General features: G+C 42.4%; 1 protein-coding gene across 1 annotated transcript; it reads left to right on the top strand.

Moving 5' to 3' along the window:
* The first annotated feature begins 293 nt into the window (after positions 1-293).
* trmt6 (tRNA methyltransferase 6 non-catalytic subunit) lies at positions 294-19,731 on the top strand. The gene is made up of 11 exons (XM_078230339.1): positions 294-643; positions 4,318-4,448; positions 5,882-5,991; positions 6,487-6,578; positions 7,307-7,390; positions 8,765-8,889; positions 10,557-10,900; positions 12,512-12,597; positions 13,794-13,896; positions 13,987-14,073; positions 18,896-19,731. The coding sequence occupies exons 1-11, from the start codon at positions 522-524 to the stop codon at positions 19,067-19,069; spliced, it is 1,458 nt and encodes a 485-aa protein (XP_078086465.1). The 5' UTR covers positions 294-521; the 3' UTR covers positions 19,070-19,731.
* Positions 19,732-22,078: the final 2,347 nt, after the last annotated feature.

Raw genomic sequence — 22,078 nt, 5'->3', positions numbered from 1 at the left:
CGCATGCGTATGGCGTGAAATGGGTGGGGTTTCACTGCGTGTACGACTGAAAGGGGTGGGACCTGGCTATCACGCATGCGTACTACCTTGAGTGAGTGTTGTTTTGACTGAGCGACAGGAGGCCTGAGGGTCGCGCATGCCTACAATGTTGGGGGGGGGGCGATTGCTGACGATAATGAACGGGTGGGACCTCTGTCGCGCGTGCGTACAGCGGGGCCTGAGGCGCGCGGGAGCATTGAGTGATGCGCATGCGCGAATGAGGCGACTGGAGTGGGTGTATGTCGCGCATGCGTACAATGGGCGGGGCCTGATTGAGGCGCCTGCGCGCGTGGTGTTACTGGCCGCTTCCATTCTGTGTCCCCGGTGTCGAACGCTCTGCCGGCGCGAGCTCGCTAACGGTTAGCCGCACACTGGAACACGGTCCAAATTAACCGCCTCAGTCTCCGAGTGTTTGCAGAGTCAGGGTGGGTTTGGGGATGGATTGAAGCCGCCTGGGAAAGAGGAGCGTGGCGGCGGTGGTGATGATGTCCGGGCCTGGGGAGCGGCCGGCGGCCGGCAGCGGGGCCCACACTGTCAGTGAGGGGCACCATGTGGTGCTGAAGAGGGAGGAGGTGTTCAAAGCCGTGCAGGTGCTGAGAGGAAGGTACAGCCGCGGGGGATTCTGCCCAGCAAGTGTGTGAGGAAGACAAGGGGTAACTCCAGTGTTTCTGGAGGCAGGCACATTGCACTCAGCATCCAAAAGTTTTACAGCTTTCGGCTTAAGTGATGCAGGTGGACGGGATTTGATAAAACCATTGAATACCTACAGTACAGGAGGCCATTCAGCCCATCGAGTCTGCACCGACCACAATCCCACCCAGGCCGTATCCCCATAACCCCATGCATTTACCCTACATAGTCTCCCTGACACTAAGTGACAATTTAGCATAGCCAATCCACCTAACCCGCACATCTTTGGACTTTGTCTTTCAGCAACATTTCATTCTGCAAAACTTATCTAACCTTTAATACGAATCATAGAATCCCAACAGTGCAGGAGGAGACCATTTGGCCCATCGAGCCTGCACTGACCACAATTCCACCCAGGCTCTATCCCCCGTAACCCCATGTATTTACCCTGCTAATCCCCCTGACACCAAAGCAAAGTTTATTTATTAGTCACAAGTAGGCTTACATTAACACTGCAATGAAGTTACTGTGAAATTCCCTTGGTCGCCACCCTCCGGTGCCTGTTCAGGTCAATGCACCTAACCAGCACGTCTTTTAGACTGGGAAGAAACCTGAGCACCTGGAGGAAACCCACGCAGACACGGGGAGAATGTGCAGATTCAGCACAGACAGTGACCCAAACTGGGAATCGAACCCAGCTCCCTGGCACTGAGGCAGCAGTGCTAACCATTGTGCCACCATGCTGACAAAGGGCATAGCCAATCAACCTAATCTTTGGAGTGTGGGAGGAAACCCGCACAGACATGGGGAGAACGTGCAATCTGCACGCACACAGCTGGACAAAGCTTTGTGGAGCTCTGACTAAGGGTCAACTAAACTCAAACGTTACCTCTGCTCTGGATGACCCTGAGTCAGAGCTCCACAAAGCTTTGTCCAGCTCTGGACGTTCTCCCTGTGTCTGTGTGGGTTTTCTCCGACTGCTCTGGTTTCCTCCCACAGTCCGAAGATGGGTGGGTTAGGTTGATTGGCCACAGTAGCTAGGGATGTGGGGAGGTGCGAGAACACAGTGGCACAGTGGTTAGCACTGCTGCATCATAGCTGCAGGGACCTGGGTTCGATCCCCGGCTTGGGTCACTGTCTGTGCAGAGTTTGCACATTCTCCCCGTGCCTGCGTGCGTTTCCTCCAGGTGCTCCGGTTTCCTCCCATGCTCCAAAGAGTGCTATTTAGGTTGATTGGCCATGCCAAATTGCCCCTTAGTGTCCCGGGATGTGTAGGTTGGAGGGATTAGCGGGGTAAATATGAGGGGTTGTGGGGATAGGACCCCTGGGTGGGATTGTTGTCGGTGCATACTTGATGGGCCGAATGGTGGCCTCCTGCACTGTAGTGTTTCTATGAACATGCTCTTGTAGAGTTGGTGCAGATTAATGGGCTGAATGGCCACCTTCTGCATTGTAGAGAGTCCATGAACAGGCTTTTCAGAGGTATTTAGCTGTACTCTGCCTGCATTAACCCTTTGATTTGATTTATTTTTATTTTATTTGGTATTTAATAAGCTGAAACCTGGGAAATTCTTAATGCTGTGCAGTATGCTTGTCACTCACCCTTTTTTTGTCCTCAGTGGTTTTGTTGAAACTTATATATCTGGATGTTCATGTACTTGCTCCATGCCTTATTTTGCAAATGATCTTTGTCCAGAATTTGCTTTTGTGTGTTACGGTTGTATGAGCAGTGGCAGTTTTTACATGGACGTAGATGAATTAGTGATACGCCTAAGATTATGCTTGTCTTTAAAAATCTAATGGATGGTCATAATGTTATATTAATGTTCATTATTTGAGTATCTATTACTGTACTTAAGTTTCAATGGTGGGCATTAAAGATCCCCTCGCCCTATTCAAGGAAGAGCAAGGTTTCCCCATGTGTCCAGGTCAATATTCATCCCTTGACCAACCGCACTAAAAAATAATTATTAATTATTTTATCTCATTCCTGAGCACTAATTGGCTGCCAGCCTCCCTTATGACACAGCGGTTCAAAAATAGGTCATTAGATTTAAAGTGTTTGAGGTGTCCTAAGATTGTAGAAAGCACTGTATAAATACAAACTTCTTTTCGCCATGTGTGAGAGATAAACCAGTTTTGCTTTATCTTTTCTTCAACACCTGTACCTAAGATCATAGGAAATAGGTGTAAGAGCGGTCCATACGGCCCCCTTGACTGATCTTCTACCTAACTCCACATTTCTGCTCTGTCCCGCTATCCTCAAAGTTTTAAATATATCCATTGACTGACCGTCCACAGCTGGGGTAGAAAATTCCAAAGATTCATGACCCGCTGTGAGGAACATTTTCCTCATCAGTCCTTAAATGACCAACCCATTATACTGAGACTTGGGCCTCTAGACTAACCTTGTCCAACCTTTTAGCGTGAGGGGCTAAATTTGCTTTTAATCAGCTTGAGCATATGGTCCCTGCTTTACAACAGTAACTTGCGATTACACCATCCTTAAAGCGTAACGTGCCTTAAAGTCCTTCACAGGAGCCTTATCAGACAATATGTGACACTGAACCATACACAGTATAAAGCTTGGCCAGTGAGGTAGGAACAAAGGAGAAGTAAGTGGAGAGGTGGAAAAGTTTAAGGATCGAATTTCAAAGATTCAGGCTTGGACAGTTGAACACACATCTGTCAGCAGTGGGCTGAAGCAACTTGGGGAGTTCGAGGCCAGAGTTGAAGGAGTGCAGATAACTTGGAGCATTATAGGGCTGGAGGACGTCATAGTCATGGGCATAATTGAGAATTTTAAATTGGGGGCATTGGTGGACACGGAGTTAATTAATAGGGGTGTTGGGGCAATGGGACTTGGTACACATCAGGATACAGAGTTTTAGATACCATGTTAATATGGTACTTTTATGATTGCAGATCAAATCTTCTGAATACATAACAGACAATCTATTAAACTTGGCTACATGGATGACTATTCAGAAAGTCATAGATTTGCAACTTATCACCGTAAAGCGAACCTAATGATTGCAAATATACATCTGAAAAGGTTTTGAATAAGCACCAACTCCTAGCAGACTGTTTGCAAATATAAACCTAAAGCATGGTGTAAAAATACTCTGATAGCAGTTTGCTGCTAAAATATCGCACGCTCAAGTTTGAGCCAGCTATCCAACTACTTCTCTGTCCCCTTTCTGGTACCAAGTTGCTTGTCACCTACTCCAGTTCTCTGCCCCTTCACTTGCAAAAAGATGGGCAGGCAATTCCACAACAGATCTCCAAGGGCAGACAGAAACTGTGTAGATCTACTAAAAGGACTCAAACACAATGCTCCCCCTCAAAAAATGAAGTTCAGTTTATTAGAAAAACCTCACCAGCACCAACCCAATAAGCTACATGTTGCTTTGAACCCATTCTATAAATTCTGTGGATAGTTCCTTCCACAGATCATGGTATGACTTGTACTGTCAGAGTGCATTTAATGTAATGAATTCTGGATGATGAAACAAATCTGGACCAAAGCTATTCACTTAAGACTTTGGCTGGAGTTTAATAAGAATATCTTCGAGGTTGTGCCTATGACTTGGGATGAAATTTAATGTTCTGGTTAGAATTTAATGGATCTCAAATTTTGCTTTCCAGAAAAATCACCTTTGAGAAACAGTGGTTTTACTTGGACAATGTGATTGGACAGCAGTATGGTACCATCTTTGAAGTTTCCACTGGAGGAGTACTCCAGCCACTTAAAGCAAAAACTGAGGAAATTGCCAAAGGTAGTGTCAGAGCGCCTTGTATTTCTATCCAAACCTGAAAATTGCATGATGGGCAGCTTAATGTCAATGTTGCTGACCAATAACCAATTTCTGAAGTTAGATATTCTACTAGTCTGTATTCATTCAAAAGTATGTTTGATGTGATAACTCTTGCTTGCCAAAATTGATGCGTGAAATTTGTATAATTTGATGTGGAGATGCCGGCGTTGGACGGGAGTAAGAAGTCTCACAACACCAGGTTAAAGTCCAACAGGTTTATTTGGTATCATGAGCTTTCGGAGCGCTGCTCCTTCATCAGGTGAGTGGTGAGTTGGGTTCACAAACGGCACATATAGACAAAGACTCAATTGCAAGATGATAATTGAATATAGACTCTCATTCCAACCGTTATCTTGCAGTTTGTGTCTATATATGCCCTGTTTGTGAACCCAACTCCCCACTCACCTGATGAAGGAGCAGCGCTCCAAAACCTCTTGATATCAAATAAACCTGTTGGACTTCATCCTGGTGTTGTGAGACTTCCTACTTTGTATAATTTGTAAGGAGTGATATTTAATAATTTTTATTTGTGTAATGTAGTGTGTATACAGTGACTATTACAGTTTGGGCTCTTTGGGCAGTGTTTTTTTATCTATTGGCTATATTCAATTATCCATATTCATCCTGTACAACATGAGTAAAATAATACCAAGTGATTCAGTCAGTCAGCATTTAATTGGATATAACTTTTTAAAAAAACTTTGATATGTAAATCTTCAGAATTGAGTGAATTATTTTTTATTTGAAATCTCCTAACATAGTTAGTCAATTAGCCTTCTACATTACATTTTACCTCTTCTATGCTTTCATTTGCTGAACTGCAAAGAAAGAAAAAAAACCTCTAACCATAAATGTACCAAAAGTCACAAAGGAATAAAATAAAAATTGTTTTTGAAATGAATTGTAGTTTTTATTTGCCTTTTATGGGGTTTGGGAAAAATAATGGGATAATTTCTAACTTTTCTTAATATTTTGGCTTACTGGATTACTTTAATTACTAAAGATATAACTACTGAGTTTGAGCAGTCTAAAGAATAATATCTGAGAAATTAGTATAAACTCCAGTATTTAAATTTTATGCATGATTTTTGCCTGCTCAGAAATACGATACTTATGTACTTGTCTGTGTAGATATTAAGCATAAAGGATAATATTTCTGCTTTAGCTGTGTGTCTTAACTTTTTTCTCTGAAAAGTCATAATGGCCGGTTAATTATGGTAAGTTGGGTATTCTGGGCTCTTCCCCACTAAGGATTGTTGAGACTTCATTTCAGATGAAATGCTTAGTGTTAAGTGACCTTCAAGCTAGTAGTCTTGGCTAAATTTGACTCAAGTAAAAAGGACTTGTGGGTTTTGTTTGTCACTAAAGCAATACACTTTTTGAAATTCTTCTAGAAACAAATGAAGCTGGCATTGATAACCGAAACATAATTGATGATGGCAAGTCCCAGAAACTCAGCAGAGATGACATTGAGGCACTTAAAGGGCAAGGATTAAAAGGCCAGGTATGGATGACTTCATTTTTTAATGCTTTCATGGGATGTGGGTGTCGCTGGAAAAGCCAGCATTTGTTACCCATAGTTTCCGAGGCAATTTTCAGAGGCCAGTTAAGAGTCAACCACATTGCTGTGGGTCTGGAGTCACATGTAGGCCAGACCAGGTAAGGACGGGCAGATTTCCTTCCCTAAAGGACATTAGTGAACCAGGTGGGTTTTTCCAACAATCGATGATGGTCTCCATGGTCATCCTTACTGAGCCTAGCTTTGTATTCCAGATTTATTAATTGATTTTAAGTTCCACCACCAGCTGCTGTGATGGGATTTGAGCCCATGACCCCAGAACATTAGCCTGGGCTTCTTGATTGTCCACTGACACAGTCACCACATCCACCCAGACAAAGTGGGCTATTCAATAAGAGTTAAATTCTTACCACAGAGAAATTGTATTTGTAGTCCCAAATGGCAATTGTCTCATTAAAGCAAAGTTTTTGTTTTATGCAGGATATTGTTCAACATCTGATAGAGAATAGCACAACATTTAGAGACAAAACTGGATTCGCTCAAGAAAAGTACATTAAGAAGAAAAAGAAAAAGTAAGCCTTTTACTTTGGGTGTGGCATAGAATCTTGTGTTGTATTAGATGGAAAATGTTTTACCATGACTGGGATAAAAAGTTCACTCTCTCTACACTGGCCTATAGAATCATACAGTTCAGAAGGAAGCCATTCGGCCCATCAAGCCTGCACCGACAACAATACCACCAAGGCCCTATCCCCGCAACCCGACGTATTTCCCCTGCCAATCCCCCTGACACTAAGGGGCAATTTAGCGCGGCCAGTCCACCTAACCTGCACATCTTTGGACTGTGGGAGGAAACTGGAGCACCCAGAGGAAACCCACGCAGACACGGGGAGAGTGTGTAAATTCCATACTGTCGCCTGAGTTGATCCTGGGCCCCTGACGCTGTGAAGCAGCAGTGCTAACCACCATGCCACCCTATAAATTATATTAATTTATTATTTTTATTAAAAAGTCACCCAGTTAACCAAATAATTTTATGGGCTGAACTTTTTCCTTTTTTAAGATCCTAATTAAGTGCTTCTGGCAGTGGAATATAGGTAACTGGTACATTGTGGTGCTATAATTTAGAAGCAGGTGCTTCTGAGTCCACTTCCAGTGTCTGACACATTTAAAATGAGTCTCGGCACCTTCCTATATTACAAGAAATTCAATTACTTAACCGTGTTTAGGGTTCAGATAAATTTTGGTGTTTCACCCTTGGAGAAAAATAATTCCTGGCCACATTCTAACTTGTTGACAGGTACGAAGCATATATAACTATCCTGAAGCCTACCACTCGCATAATGGCAATGATGTACCATTCCCGTGAGCCAGGTAAAATTTGGTGAGTAATGTAAAATTGAACTCCTTTTTTCTATGGTGTTTAAACATTTCAGGTTTCAGACCAGTAGCTGCATTTTAGGTTTCAGCTGGGTGGTACCATGCTTCCCTTGCTGCTTTCTATTTTGATCGTCATGGGGTCGATTTTAACTCCTGTTTAGTAGTAACTGGGCTGGGGAGGGGCATTAAAATAGCATGGGCCGCTATTGCTTTTTAAAGTGATAAGACATTTATCACTTGTTGATTTGAGCATTGTTTTCAGAATCTCCATATCTCTTATCTAGTTTGGTTCCAATCAAGAATCATTCTTTTCTTCCAGAGTGAAGGATCTTCCTCTTGTCTATGTTGAATTTTATCCACTCTTGTTTTTTTAAAAATCTGTTGTTTTGGTCCTTAACTTATGGATTTCCTTTCTTGGGGAAAAATAAGTTCCTTTTAAGAATGATTGATTGTTCAGAGGTTTTTTCTGCCATGTGATGGATAGGTTCTTCATCGTTTCTATTGGTTCTATGTGAAGTTGATCGGAAACTAGTAAGTGTGTGTGTGCCTCTCACTCGCTCGCTTGCTCTCCCTCCCTCCCTTGTAACAACTGTTGTAATCCCAGTTGTGCCTCATTCAACATGGCAGAATCATTTTATGGGGTTTTAGAGTGAGACTAATTGAAAGTTCACATCAATTCAAGCGATTTATAAGATTTCCATCTTCAAGGACATCAATAGCGTACTTCAATAGAAGAAGCAGAAAATCATTGACAATTTCTGTGCCTGTGCAGACAACAGAAGTTGCTGTCAGTTTCACAAAATGGTGATGGTGAAGGCTGATGGTTTTGTTGACATTACAGCTGCCCGGTGGCATAGTAGTTAACACTGCTGCGTCACAGTGCCAAGGACCCGGGTTCAATTCCCGGCAAGAGTCACTGCAGAGTTTACACGGTCTCCCTGTGTTTGAGTTTCCTCCGGATGTTCTGGTTTCCTCCCACAGTCCGAAAGATGTGCTGGTTAGGTGCATTGGCCGAAAGTGTAGCTTTATTTTGTAAATGTAAAGGCATCTTTGCATGTCTGAGAGTGTTCATTTCATTGGACAGAAGGGAAGAAATCTGAATCATAACCAGTGTGTGTCCCTTGTATGTTCTAGTTTATAAGGCATTGTTCTTATCCTTGTTAAATTTCATTTATCATTGTTCTGCTCACTTGATGCTATTGCCTACGTCTTCCTGTGACTTTTTAGCTACTTCTTTGAGGGGAAGTGAGCGGGATAGGGAGAGAGGGGCAGGAGCAATTATCTATAAATTGCACAGTTAATGTTGCTGTAACCCCAAAGATGCTGAGTGCTGAACAGATCAACAAAATTACACCTTTATCAATCAATTCTTTTCCAGCTATTTACGGTATGACACACTGGCTCAGATGTTAACTCTTGGGAATATCCATGCCGGCTCCAAAGTTCTTGTCGCAGAATCCTGTGCTGGTCTGGTGCTCGGCGCTGTAATGGAGAGGTTAGGAGGTAATGAAATCTAAATTTGCAGACTAATACCATGAGAATTTCTAATTTGATGTAACTACATTTTTCAGCTTGTATTGTAGTGAGTATAGCTGAGCATTCTAATCACTAATGAAGTCGTCCAGTTAGCAGTACTTCTCACTGGAGGTCAACCTGAAAAGCTCACTTGGGAACATAGACTTCTAAATTTAAAGCTGTGTTACCCAAAAATTCTAATTGCAGTGAATGTTGTGCATAATGGAGACCTGTGCAAGAGGGTGGCACAGTGGTTAGCACTGCCGCCTTACAGCGCCAGGGACCTGATTCAATTCCCGGCTTGGGTCACTGTCTGTGTGGAGTCTGCACATTCTCCCCGTGTCTGCGTGGGTTTCCTCCGGGTGGTCCGATTTCCTCCCACGGTCTGAAAGACTACTGGTTAGGTGCTTTGGCCGTGCTAAATTCTCCCTCAATGTACCTGAACAGGCGCCGGAGTGTGATGACTAGGGGATTTTCACAGTAACTTCTTTGCAGTGTTAATATAAGCCTACTTGTGATACAAATAAATAAACTTTAATTTTTTTTAAAAACTTTAAACTTTAAAATGTTGCAGTGAATGTTGTGCATGATGGGGATCTGTGCAAGTTGACTTCGTAATGTGCATGTGTCACACAAATTCAGAAGATATTGTTTAAATTCAAGCCATCTTCACCTCTACCATATTAGTCTGGTACTACCACTCCCCTTCCTATAAAAATATTCAAAGCACTTAATTCCTGCTTCGTGTGAGTGAAGATTGGACTGGGGAGGAAATGTGGTTTCACTTCAAAGAAATGGAAGTTGCTGATGCAATTTTGATTACTTTTTTCTCATGAACAAGAAAATGTCACTTTTTATTTTTCCGAATAGAACTTTAGTTCCCTTATTATTGACATTTGCTTTATAAACAGCGTTCTAAATGGCGAACACAATGGAGTTTAATCATTAAGCAACACAGCTGGAAGCCTAGGAGCAAACAAGGCCAAGTAAAAGTATTACAGGGAAATAAGTGTTAGCAGAATTAGTTTGGCTGAAAGATATAAAATGCATGTAAAGAAAACTGCAGACTTTCCATTTCCAAATCATAGGCTGCTGTAATTTAGAATTTCTGAATGTACTTTCGTTGGCGCCCATCCATAACCTTCAAGCCCTATTTGATTCTGCCCAGAGGGGAAATCTTCTCCAAGCTACTGACAACTGTTTGTGAGCTCTCAACTACCTAGCTTTGGCCTCCATTCTACATAATGCCTCTGCAGGCATCAATTTGCTCAACCACTCCTTCGCCTGCATGTTTTCCCTTGTCCCCATCTCAGCCATTCCTGATTTGGCCCTGTCTTTTACTCAAATGCAAGAAGCAGAGCATTGAGCAGTTCTGATGCTTAATCATTCATCACCAGATCTGGCTCAACTATCTCGAACTCTAACCCTCAACCAACCTCTGACAGCACATTCAAGCTGCTCATGAACCTCTTAGCCACTGAGATAAGGGCCATTTGTTTAGCTGCTTTCTCCTCTTTCCCTTGCCCCCCAAGCCAAGCCGCCCTAAATTTGAACAAAACACGCAGCTGAAATTTGTCTTTCATCTGCCAGACTATATGTGCGTCTGTAATATCCAGCTATCTATTCTGTATAATCTCTTTAGTCTTTTTCTGCAGGTTTTGGGTCTGTTGTCCACTTGTATCCAGGTAGCTTGCCTATCAGAGCGGCGATGGAGAACTTTGGATTTCCAAAATCATTTTATAACCACCTGTATGACTTTCCTATCAACAAATTGAACAGTCTTCTTTCTGGAAGTTTTTCAACTGAGAAAGAAACACTGCAGAAACCAACTGAAACTGTGGTAGAAGAAGGTAATGGGAGCCCACTGAGCACACACCAGGCTATAGCGCCTTGTGGTGAAATCCTAGCGGATAACACCCAATCTGGAGAAACTGAGGCCATGGATGTTGCTTGTGAGGAGGCTGAAAATAAAGAAAAAAATGCAGGCAGAAAACCCAATGTAAGATTTATTCCTGTAGGATGTAATGTGGAATGTTTAAGTTCTAATGTATCACATTTCTACAACCCAAACAAAATTGTTGTGTTGAAGTGAAGTGTTTCTCCAGACTGATTGTGATTTGATATTTGTAGTTAGCTGGTTTCATTGACTAATATTAAGCAACAGTAAAATGGTGGCTGCTACCCAGCCGATCACAAAGCACACTGCTTTTAATGCTTTGATTCTCTTTATGTAGAAAACGGTCACTATTTCAAAAAGAAATTGAATCTCTGAAGGATTATATGGTGTTGTGACCCAGCAAGCTTCTATATAGTTGCAAATATTTAAAACATTGTGCAGCATCATTTTGTCTTTATTTTTTGTTTTCAAACTGGAAAAATGCTTAAACTTAACTATTTTCAATACTAGAATAAATGGTGTCGATGCTGGCGATCTGAAATGAAAACAAAGTTCTGGAAAAGCAATCATAGCAAAATTGAGATGGTTATAATCCATCAAAGGTATATGAATATGTTGCTTAAGAAAAAAGAGGGACATGGAGAAAAGAGTTCAATTTCAAGTCCAATATGACTGAAGAAGTCATGTTGGATTCAAAACATTAACTCCCTATTTCTCTTCAAAGATGTTTGCCAGACCTGAGTTTTTCCAGACTTTGGTTTTTAACCATGTTCTACCTTTGCTCCAGTCAGTAACTGCTGTAACTTGTTTTACGCTAATCACTTCTGTAAATTTAGTCTTGGATCCTGTAGCACCTTTCCTGTTGCTGACTTGAGTTTTTTTGCTTTGCGTTAACTAACGGTGATGCCAGTTTATGGCAAGTCGCTGCTTTGTGTCACTTAAGGGCTAGGACCATTTGCTCTGCTTTAGCCATGTACTCTGGTCAAACTGGCAAACCCCTGTATATTTCCCAAGTGCCGTGCTGTGTTTAAAATGTTGACAGTTTCAGTATATGAACCTTCCCGAGCGAAAGTGGATCCTGCCAAGTGTGCCTCAGACAAGTGCCTACCCAGGTCCTAATGCCTGGTGATTTTCTATGCATTTACTGGGAGAAGGGGCAAGAACAACAGATTTTTTCCTCACTTTGCTCCAAAGCCATATAAGAATGCTGGTGTAACATTTCAAAATGTGTAATTCAATTCAGTCAATCCCATCCATACAGAATCAAAAGTTCACTTTTGAAATTACCCCTCTTAGATTATCATTTTAAAAAATAAATCAAGGTCTCATCTGTATCCACGCCCTCTCCTCGATTTGTGTGCTTGCTTGCCTCATTCGCTACTGGCAGAATTTATTTTCAAAAGTACAACAAATCAGTTTCTTACTAATCATACCCTTCTTTCAAGTGGGACCCTATACCTGCCACTTTATTCTGCCTGGATTGTCTCTCTCAATGGCATCTCTTAAAATGCCTCCTGTAGGAAAATAATGAGCTTTTAAAACTCTCAAGAAAATTAAAGCAATTCCTGAGCTGTTGCCAAACATTTTTATTTGACTGTTCTCTTTGTGCCTTTTAGTCCAGGTTTCAAACCTAGATTTATGCTTGTTCTTGTACAAATTTTAGTCTTCTAAAGTCAAACTGGACTCCATCTTTGGTGAAATGTTTCTTGGCAGGTTGAAGAGAGGAAGAGTAAGCAAGAAGATCGGCTGAAGAAACTCCAGTTGGCTGCTGCTGTCCTGCAAGAGAGAAATGCAGATGGGTGAGCTTATGTAACAAATCAAATAAACTCCACTGTAATTCTGGTGCAGATCTTGAGTGGCAGTTATGTTAGTTTGGATGTACCTTAATCTTTACAAATGTACGAGTCACTTGTGATCCATATTTATCCCAAATGAACCCAAGACTTGTAGAAATTGTAACACTAGAACAAACCATTCAGCCTAACCAGTCCAAAATAGTGCCTGCTTTCCACATGAGCAGTGATGCTTAATCCCATGTGCCTGCCCTGTTTCCTTTGTCTCCCTTTCCTCCAACTACTTATCTCACCTATTCTTAAACTTTGTGTTAATTACTGTCTCTAGTGCATTCTACAACCTCAGAACCATGTCTTCGATTAAAATAAAGTTTCTCCAGCTCACTCCCCTAAATCTCTTAGATTTAACTTGTACCTAGTTTTATCAACCACCTAGTAAATCTGCACACGTTCAGTTTGTCATGTTATGGCCTATTTCTGAACCCATGCCCCCAAATCTTTCTGCTTATTTGCAGCAATCAGCATTCCCCTATTCAAAAAAAAAGTAACGCTTCTCACTGCCGAGCTTTGCCTTTGATTTGCATCCACCCATTCCACTATCTTATCAATTTCCTTTGACACAATGATTCTTATTATTTGCTATGCCTGCCTCCGATTTAGTATCTCCGCAGAGTTTTCTAACCAACCTGAGGGGCCTACTGCCTTCCTTCCCTCTGATTAATATATGTAATGTGAACTCTACGGCACTTTCCATGTTGAGCTGCGGGGGGAGAGGGGCGGGCACCCTGCTCCACCCTCAGGCCCACTGTCCTTAATAAGATGACAAGGCTGGAGGCAGCAACTCAAGAAGCCACCTCTGTGAGTACCACTGTGCTGTCTTCACTGCCAGCAAATGCTGGCACGGGACTCCCATTTAGTCTCAACATTGCTGTCTAAATGCCACAGGGAAATCCTCTCCCATGTCACCTCCTATGGTTAGGACTGATTTTGGTCTGATTGTGCTCCTGTTAAGCATCCTAGGATGATTTGCTATGTTAAATGAGCCTTAAAACCCTACTTGCTGTTAACAGCCCATCTTCTGTAAATATATTATCATAGTCCTGTCGAGCCATTTTATTCTAAATGATGGATTATTCGAGTAATTAACACATCTCTTAAAATTCGCAGTTTTTGATGTAAAGCTGTTTTTCTTATTTATTTAGGTTGATTATAGCAAGTCGCCTTTATCCCAGCCCCTTATTACTTTGTCTTCTGGAGTTTGTGGCACCATCTAGACCGTTTGTCATCTACTGCCAATACAAGGAGGTAAAACGGGGCATTTGGCAAATTGTTGGTTTAGTTGAGTATTTGGGATCACAGTTCATTTCATTTGTCTTGTTATCTTTCTCCATCTAGCCTTTGCTCGTGTGCTATTCAAATCTCCGAGAAAGGGGCGGAGTTGTTAACCTGAGGCTGTCTGAAACGTGGCTGAGGAGCTATCAGGTAAACTTCAACTAAACCCGGAATCTTAGAATCCCTACAGTGCAGGAGGAGGCCATTTAACCCATCGAGTCGGCACCGACCACAATCCCACCCAGGCCCTATTCCCGTAACCCCACATATTTACCCTTCTAATCCCGTGACACTAGGGTCAATCTAGCATGGCCAAGCAACCTAACCTGCACATCTTTGGACTGTGGGAGGAAAGCAGAGCACACGGAGGAAACCCACACAGACACGGGGAGAATGTGCAGACTCCGCACAGAGTGACCCGAGGCCAGAATTGAATCTGGGTACCTGGTGCTGTGAGGCAGCAGTGCTAACCACTGTGCCGCCGTAGAATTTCAGGAGCAGGTTCTGGGCACTCCTGACCTTCTGACAACATGGATTCCTGAAAAGGAAATCATGTCTGAGTTTTTTGAGGATGTCGCTAGCCACATAGCTAAGGGGGAGCTAAGAGGGATGTTGTATATTTGGATTTTCAAAAGGCTTTTTGATAAGGTCCTGCACAGGACCTTATCAAAAACCTTAAAAGGACCTTAAAAAAACAAAATGAGAGCACATGGAACAGAAAGCAGAAATGGGTCGGTCTCGGGTTGAAAAGTTGTGATTAGTGGGGTACTGCAAGAATCAGTACTTGGGGCCCTAGCTGTTTACAATCTATGTCAATGAATTGGATGTGGGGACTAAATATAATATTTTCAAGTTTATAGATGACACAAAATTAGGTGGGAATGTGTGTTGCAAGGATGATACAAAGAGGCTTCAAGGAAATCTGGATATGTTAAATAAGTGGACAAAAATATGGAAGATGAAATATAATGTGAATAAGAATGAGGTTATCCACTTCAGTTGGAGGAACTGAGGTGCAGAGTGTTTCTTAAATGGTGAGAGATTGGAAAGGGACCTAGGTGTGTGTCCTTGTCCATAAGTCACTACAATCTAACATGCAGATGCAGCAAGCAATTAGGAATACAAATTGTATGTTGGGTTTATCACAGGAGGATTTGAGTACAGGACTAAAGATGTCTTGCATCAGTTGTGCAGAATTTTGTTTTGACCGCACTTGGAGTATTGTATACAGTTTTGGTCCCTTTACTAAGGCAGCCATGATGTGGAGTAGCTGGCGTTGGATTGGGGTAGGCACAGTAAGTAGTCTCACAAGACCAGGTTAAAGTCCAACAGGTTTATTTGGTAGCACGTGCTTTCGGAGCATTGTCCCTTCATCAGGTAAGTGCAGGAATTGTTTCACAAACCGGGCATATATAGATACAAACCCAATTACAAGATAATGGTTGGAATGCGTGTCTTAACAGGTAATCAAGTCTTTTCTTTTGCAGACAATGTGAGTGGAGAGAGGGTTAAGCACAGGTTAAAGTGGTGTGAATTGACTCCAGCCAGAACAGTTAGTGAGATTTTTGCAAGTCGTGGGGGTTACAGATAGTGTGACATGAACCCAAGATCCCGGTTGAAGCCGTCCTCATGTGTGCGGAACTTGGCTATCAGCTTCTGCTCAGCGATTCTGCATTGTCGTGTGTCGTGAAGGCCGCCTTGGAGAACACTTACCCGAAGATCAGAGGCTGAATCCCTGTGACTGCTGAAGTATTCCCGGACAGGAAGGGAACACTCCTGCCTGGTGATTGTCGAGCGGTGTCCATTCATTTGTTGTCGTAGCGTCTGCATGGTCTCGTCAATGTACCATGCCTCGGGACATCCTTTTCTGCAGCGTATCAGGTAGACAATATTGGCCGAGTCACAAGAATATGTACTGTATACCTGGTGGATGATGTTCTCAAGTGAGATGATGGCATCCGTGTCGATGATCTGGCACATCTTGCAGAGGTTGCTGTGGCAAGGTTGTGTGGTGTCGTGGTCACTGTTCTCCTGAGGGCTGGGTAGTTTGCTGCATATAATGGTCTGTTTGAGGTTGCGTGGTTGTTTGAAGGCAAGTAATGGAGGTGTGGGGATGGCCTTGGCGAGATGTTCGTCTTCATCGATGACATGTTGAAGGCTCTGGAGAAGATGTCGTAGCTTCTTCGCTCCGGGGAAGTACTGAACGATGAAGGGTACTTTGTACAATTTGTCTTCTGAGGTGGTCTGTGCTGTTTTTCACTGTGGTGCTTCAGAACTGTCGATCGATGAGTTGAGCGTCATTTCCTGTTCCTACGAGGGCATCTTTCAGCGTCTGGTGGTGTCTGTTGCGATCCTTCTCATCTGAGCAGATCCTGTGTATACGGAGGGCTTGTCCGTAGGGGATGGCTTCTTTAACGTGTTTAGGGTGGAAGTTGGAGAAGTGGAGCATCGTGAGGTTATCCGTGGGCTTGCGTTACAGTGAAGTGCTGAGGTGACTGCCCTTGACGGAGATGCGTGTGTCCAAAAATGCAACCAATTCTGGAGAGTAGTCCATGTTGACTCAGATGGTGGGATGGAATTTGTTGATGTCGTCATGTTTCAGTGATTGTTCGCCATGAGTCCAAAGGAAGAAAATGTCTTCAATGTATCTTGTGTATAGCGTCGGTTGAAGGTCCTGTGTGATGATGAAGTCTTGTTCGAACCTGTGCATGTAGATGTTGGCATATTGAGGTGCGCATTTGGTCCCCATGGCTGTTCCATGTGTCCGGATGAAGAATTGATTGTTGAAGGTGAAGACATTGTGGTCCAGGATGAAGCGAATTGCGTCTAGAGATTGACGGCGTGCTCAATACTCAACGCCAATCGCTGCCAATCTCCAGACGCAATTCTACAACTCATTCGCTTCGTCCTGGACCACAACGTCTTCACCTTCAACAACCAAGTTCTTCATCCGGGGAAGGAGAAGCTACGACATCTTTGCCGGAGCCTTCAATATGTCATTGATGAAGACAAACATCTCGCCAAGGCCATCCCCACACCTCCACTACTTGCCTTCAAACAACCGTGCAACCTCAAACAGACCATTGTACACAGCAAAACTACCCAGCCTTCAGGAAAACAGTGCCCATGACACCACACAACCCTGCCACAGCAACCTCTGCAAGACGTGCCAGATCATCGACATGGATGCCATCATCTCACGTGAGAACACAATCCACCAGGTACATACTCTTGTGACTTGGCCAATATTGTCTACCTGATACACTGCAGGAAAGGATGTCCCGAGGCATGGTACATTGGCGAGACCATGCAGACGCTACAACAACGAATGAATGGACACCGCTCGACAATCACCAGGCAGGAGTGTTCCCTTCCCGTCGGGAAATACTTCAGCAATCACGGGCATTCAGCCTCTGATCTTCGGGTAAGCGTTCTCCAAGACGACCTTCACAACGACGACAACGCAGAATCGCTGAGCAGAAACTGATAGCCAAGTTCCGCACACATGAGGACGGCCTCAACCAGGATCTTGGGTTAATGTCACACTATCTGTAACCCCCACGACTTGCCTGGGCTTGCAAAATCTTACTAACTGTCCTGGTTGGAGACAATACACACCTCTTTAACCATGCTCAACCCTCTCTCCACTCATTGTCTGCACCTGAAAAGACTTGATTACAAGTTAAGACTTGCATTCCAACCATTATCTTGTAATTGGGTTTGTGTCTATATATGCCCTGTTTGTGAAGTAAATCCTGCACTCACCTGATGATGGGCAATGCTCCGAAAGCTCGCGCTACCAAATAAACCTGTTGGACTTTAACCTGGTGTTGTGAGACTACTTACTGTGCCTACCTAAGGAAGGATATACTTGCTGTAGAGGGAGTGCACTGGAGGTTCCTAAATCTAATTCTTGGGATAGTCGAACCGTCCTATGATGTGGGATTGAGGAGGTTGGCTTGTATTCTCTAGAGTTTAGCAGAAGGAGAGGGGATCACATCGAAACTTAAAAAATCTTCAGGGGCTAGACAAAGCCTCCCTTGGACAACCCAGGAGAGAGAGTCTCAGAATAAGGGGCAAGCCACTTAAGACAGATGAGAAGGAATTTCTTCACTCAGAGGGTAGTAAATCTTTGGAATTCTCCAGCCCAAGAGGATGATGGCAGCTCAGTCATTGAGTATGTTCAAGACTGTGATAGATTTTTAGATACCAGTGACATCAAGGGATATGGGGTCAGGTTGAGATAGACAATCAGCCATGATCTGGTTGAAAGGTGGAGTAGGATCGAGGGGCTGAATGGCCTACTCCCCTGTTGCAATGAGAAATGAGTGCTATCGTTGAGCCAAGCTGGCATACGTAATCTACTAGGTCAGCATGTTGCAAATCCTGTACACATTTTGATGCTTGTGGTTTTTAAACTGTATGTCCCCGAACCATGCATGTTAATTTGTACAAGATTCTCTCCAATTTGCGCAAATCATTTTTATCAAGACAGATTGGCAAATTGTCTACCTTTTTTGTTTTTGTATCTCATGTCACTGATATTCCTCTTACCAACTCAATCTGACCCTCCAGCTCTCATTACATTTGCTGTGGTCCATCAGTGTTGCTGTATTAGATTTGCTGTCCATCAGGCCTGATTTGTATCTCTGCTAAACCAGAGTGCAAAGATGATTTTGCTGAAAGAGGTTTTGTTTACATGACAGTAGTTTTAACATTGGAATTTAATTTGTTTTAAATGAGAAAAACCAGTTGAAGGGGCCATAGCACAGGACAAGAGTGGGCCATATAACGACACTAGCAAATGTATTAAATTTAGATAGATGAACCTCAAGTCATGCTTCTTTAAGATTGTTTTCGAACAGTCCAAGCAAACACTGTTACTAAGGCTCTGAATAGTTATCTGAAGTGAAGTCTCATTTTTTAAAAACAAAATACACTGTGTAAAATTTAATTTGTCAAAATATTTCAGGTTTTGCCAAACCGGACTCATCCCAAGTTGACAATGAGTGGAGGTGGTGGCTACATCCTAACCGGTATTACTGTTGCTATGGACAGAGCAAAATCTATTGCCAACAACCCTAGACCACCGAGGTCTGAAGAACCTGCAGCCAAAAGACAGAAGGTTGAAGAATCCAAAAGTTAGCTTTCCTCCAAGTCCTGTTGCTAATCCTGAAACTGCTTGATATTTGGAGCCCATTGTAAAGCTTAAGCTGCAGGTTTTTACAAACTGCTATACATTTATTTTGGTATAATATGGTATATGTGCCATTTGGAATTTTCTGCTATGATGTGGAGCATTAGCAAAAGTGATTTTGCACGTGGGGAAAAGGTGCTCTCAATGCAGGGAGAAGTATTCTATGCACCAGTGTACAATAGTTCTTTACTTTTTGCAGGGGTGGGGAAAATACAGTGAAGGAAATTAAGTATTTTTGGAAAACGTGCATGCTACAGTTTAATGCAAAACGAGTTGGGTTTGAGAGCTCTTGTTTGTTGCAGGCAGTCTCAGCCTGTTCAAGGGTCTTTAACCTGACAAAATGAACGTCCTAATTAGTCAGGAATTATATGACCACCTGTAAAATATTGCTTTTTTAATATAATTTCATTGGTTGTATCAAGTTATGGAAACTAACTTCACACACTGAAGTATTTTTTCTTAATGAATTTAACTATTTTAAATTGATCTTATTTATAATCTGTACAACTGTTTTCATTACCAATTTAGCTGTATTGAAAATGTCAGATCACTGGAATCAACTACAAAAAGTTGTTACCTGAAATAAATCCATTTAATCAAGCTGATTTTAACCTTGTCTCTAAATAATTGAATGATGCAACACATATAAAACCTTCCCAAGTGTCCTGTCTATATGAACTGTATGTATGAAAGATTTCTTCAGTGCTTAAAAACTTGGCTCATTACAAAGCTAGTTGCTCCTTCAATTCTTTAGCATTTTTTGAACTTTCAAGTTGTACATTCAGTATTTATGGAGTGTTGAAGAAATGAACTGTGCTGTAAATGGTTGTACGTATTGAAGACTTGCTTTATAAGACATAGGAGTAGAATTAGGCCACTCAGCCCATCAGGTCTGCTCCGCCTTCAATCATAGCTGATATTTTTCTCATCCCCATTCTCCTGCCTTTTCCCCATAACCTCTGATCCCTTATTAATCAAGAACCTATCTATCTCTGTCTTAAAGACACTCAATGACCTGGCCTCCGCAGCCTTCTGCGGCAAAGAGTTCCACAGATTCACCACTCTCTGGCTGAAGAAATTCCTCCTCATCTATGTTTTAAAGAATCATCTCTAGCCTGAGGTTGTGCCCTCTGGTTCTAGTTTTTCCTACTCATGGAAACATCCTCTCCACATCCATTCTGTCCAGGCCTTGCAGTATCCTGTAAGTTTCAATAAGATTCCCCCCTCATCATTATTAACTCCAACGAGTACAGACCCAGAGTCCTCAACTGTTCCTCATATGACAAGGTTTTCATTCCAGGGATCATTCTTGTGAACTTCCACTGGACCCTTTGATTGGGAAGAGTAGGTGCTTAAACTGTAATGTAGTTTCTTGTATATTTTCAGAATACTGCATCCTTCAATTCAAACTGCATTCACTTTCTTAAGTTTGCCATTGGACAAATATGGTCAGCACATGGGATTTTGTTTTTGAATTTCATAAATAAAATGTCAAGGATGCAAGAAAGACAGTCAACCCTATTGAAACTTGTACCTCCTGTAAATGAACTCACCCAGTCAAACCTGCAACCACGTTTTGAACCTTCCTGATATTTTTGACTCAGCTATCTCATTAGATATAATTTTCCAAATGTTTTATCACCATCGGTTCCTACTGTTCTGACCTAAGGTAATACTGAATTCACCCAATCTTTATATATTGCACAACTCAAGTTCTTCCTGCTAATTTTCCCAACACCCCTGACTTGTTACCTTTTGCCTATTCAAAATGGGCGCACCAATTTAAAATTGAGCAAATTTGGCACAAATCTGGGAAATTGAGTGTTGATCTGGATATCTTTGTGTTAAATAGAGCCCTTAATCCGCTGTGTGCGTGAAAATGCAGGTAACCACAACTTACCAGGACAAGAGCAAGAAAATGAACCTTGAAATAAATTGGTGATGGGCAGTCACTCCAAATTCTCATCCGTCTGGCCAGCTGTCTACTTACTGTCCATCGCACAGAAACTGGGAAGCAGCTCTGTGTTACATTAAAGTAAGAGTTTTAACAACACCAAGTTAAAGTCCAACCGGTTTATTTGGTAGCAAATGCCATTAGCTACCAAATAAACCTGTTGGACTTTAACCTGGTGTTGTTAAACCTCTTACTGTGTTTACCCCAGTCCAATGCTGGCATCTCCACATCATTACATTAAAGTGCCATAACTGTGCAGCAGGGCAATGCTTGATATCCAAATTAAAATGAAACATCTTTCAAATGAGATGTCTTCCCCCTCAGATGAATTTAAAAGACTTGACGCTATTTCTCCTCCCCCCACACACTGTCTTGGTCACTTTATTTCTCAATCTACATCATTAAAATCAATGATCTGGTCATTATGACATTGCTCTTTGGGATTGGGCTATGCACACATTGCTGCATTTCCTACATTAGTGACATCATTTTGGAAGTACTTCAGTTGTAGGTTACGCTGGGCGTTATAAGATCATGCAAATGCTTTATAAATGCAAGTCTTTGAATTCATTCTCCTAAATAGAATGAAATATCTATCCCAGTTTCTCCTGTACATATGTGTATGAACATGTGCTGCAAGTGTTGGAATGACTTTGTCTTTAATTTTATTTATTAGTGTCACAAGTAGGGTTTACATTAACACTGCAATGAAGTTACTGTGAAAATCCTCAAGTCGTAATATTCCAGCGCCTGTTCAGATACACCTGAGGGAGAATTTAGCATAGCCAATCCACCTAACCAGCACGTATTTCGGACTGTGGGAGGAAACTAGAGCACCCGGAGGAAACCCATGCAGACACGGGGAGAACGTGCAGACTCCACACACACACACACGGTGACTGAAGCCAGGAATCGAACCCGGGTCCCTACCGCTGAGAGGCAGCAGTGCTAACCACTGTGCCACCAAGATCAGTCCATGTTTGTAATGATATACCTATCCCGCA

Source organism: Mustelus asterias, chromosome 15, assembly GCF_964213995.1.
Source record: "Mustelus asterias chromosome 15, sMusAst1.hap1.1, whole genome shotgun sequence".
Classification (NCBI taxonomy): Eukaryota; Metazoa; Chordata; class Chondrichthyes; order Carcharhiniformes; family Triakidae; genus Mustelus; species Mustelus asterias.
Note: the sequence above shows the minus strand (reverse complement) of the source record. Positions and strands in the feature narration are given on the sequence as shown.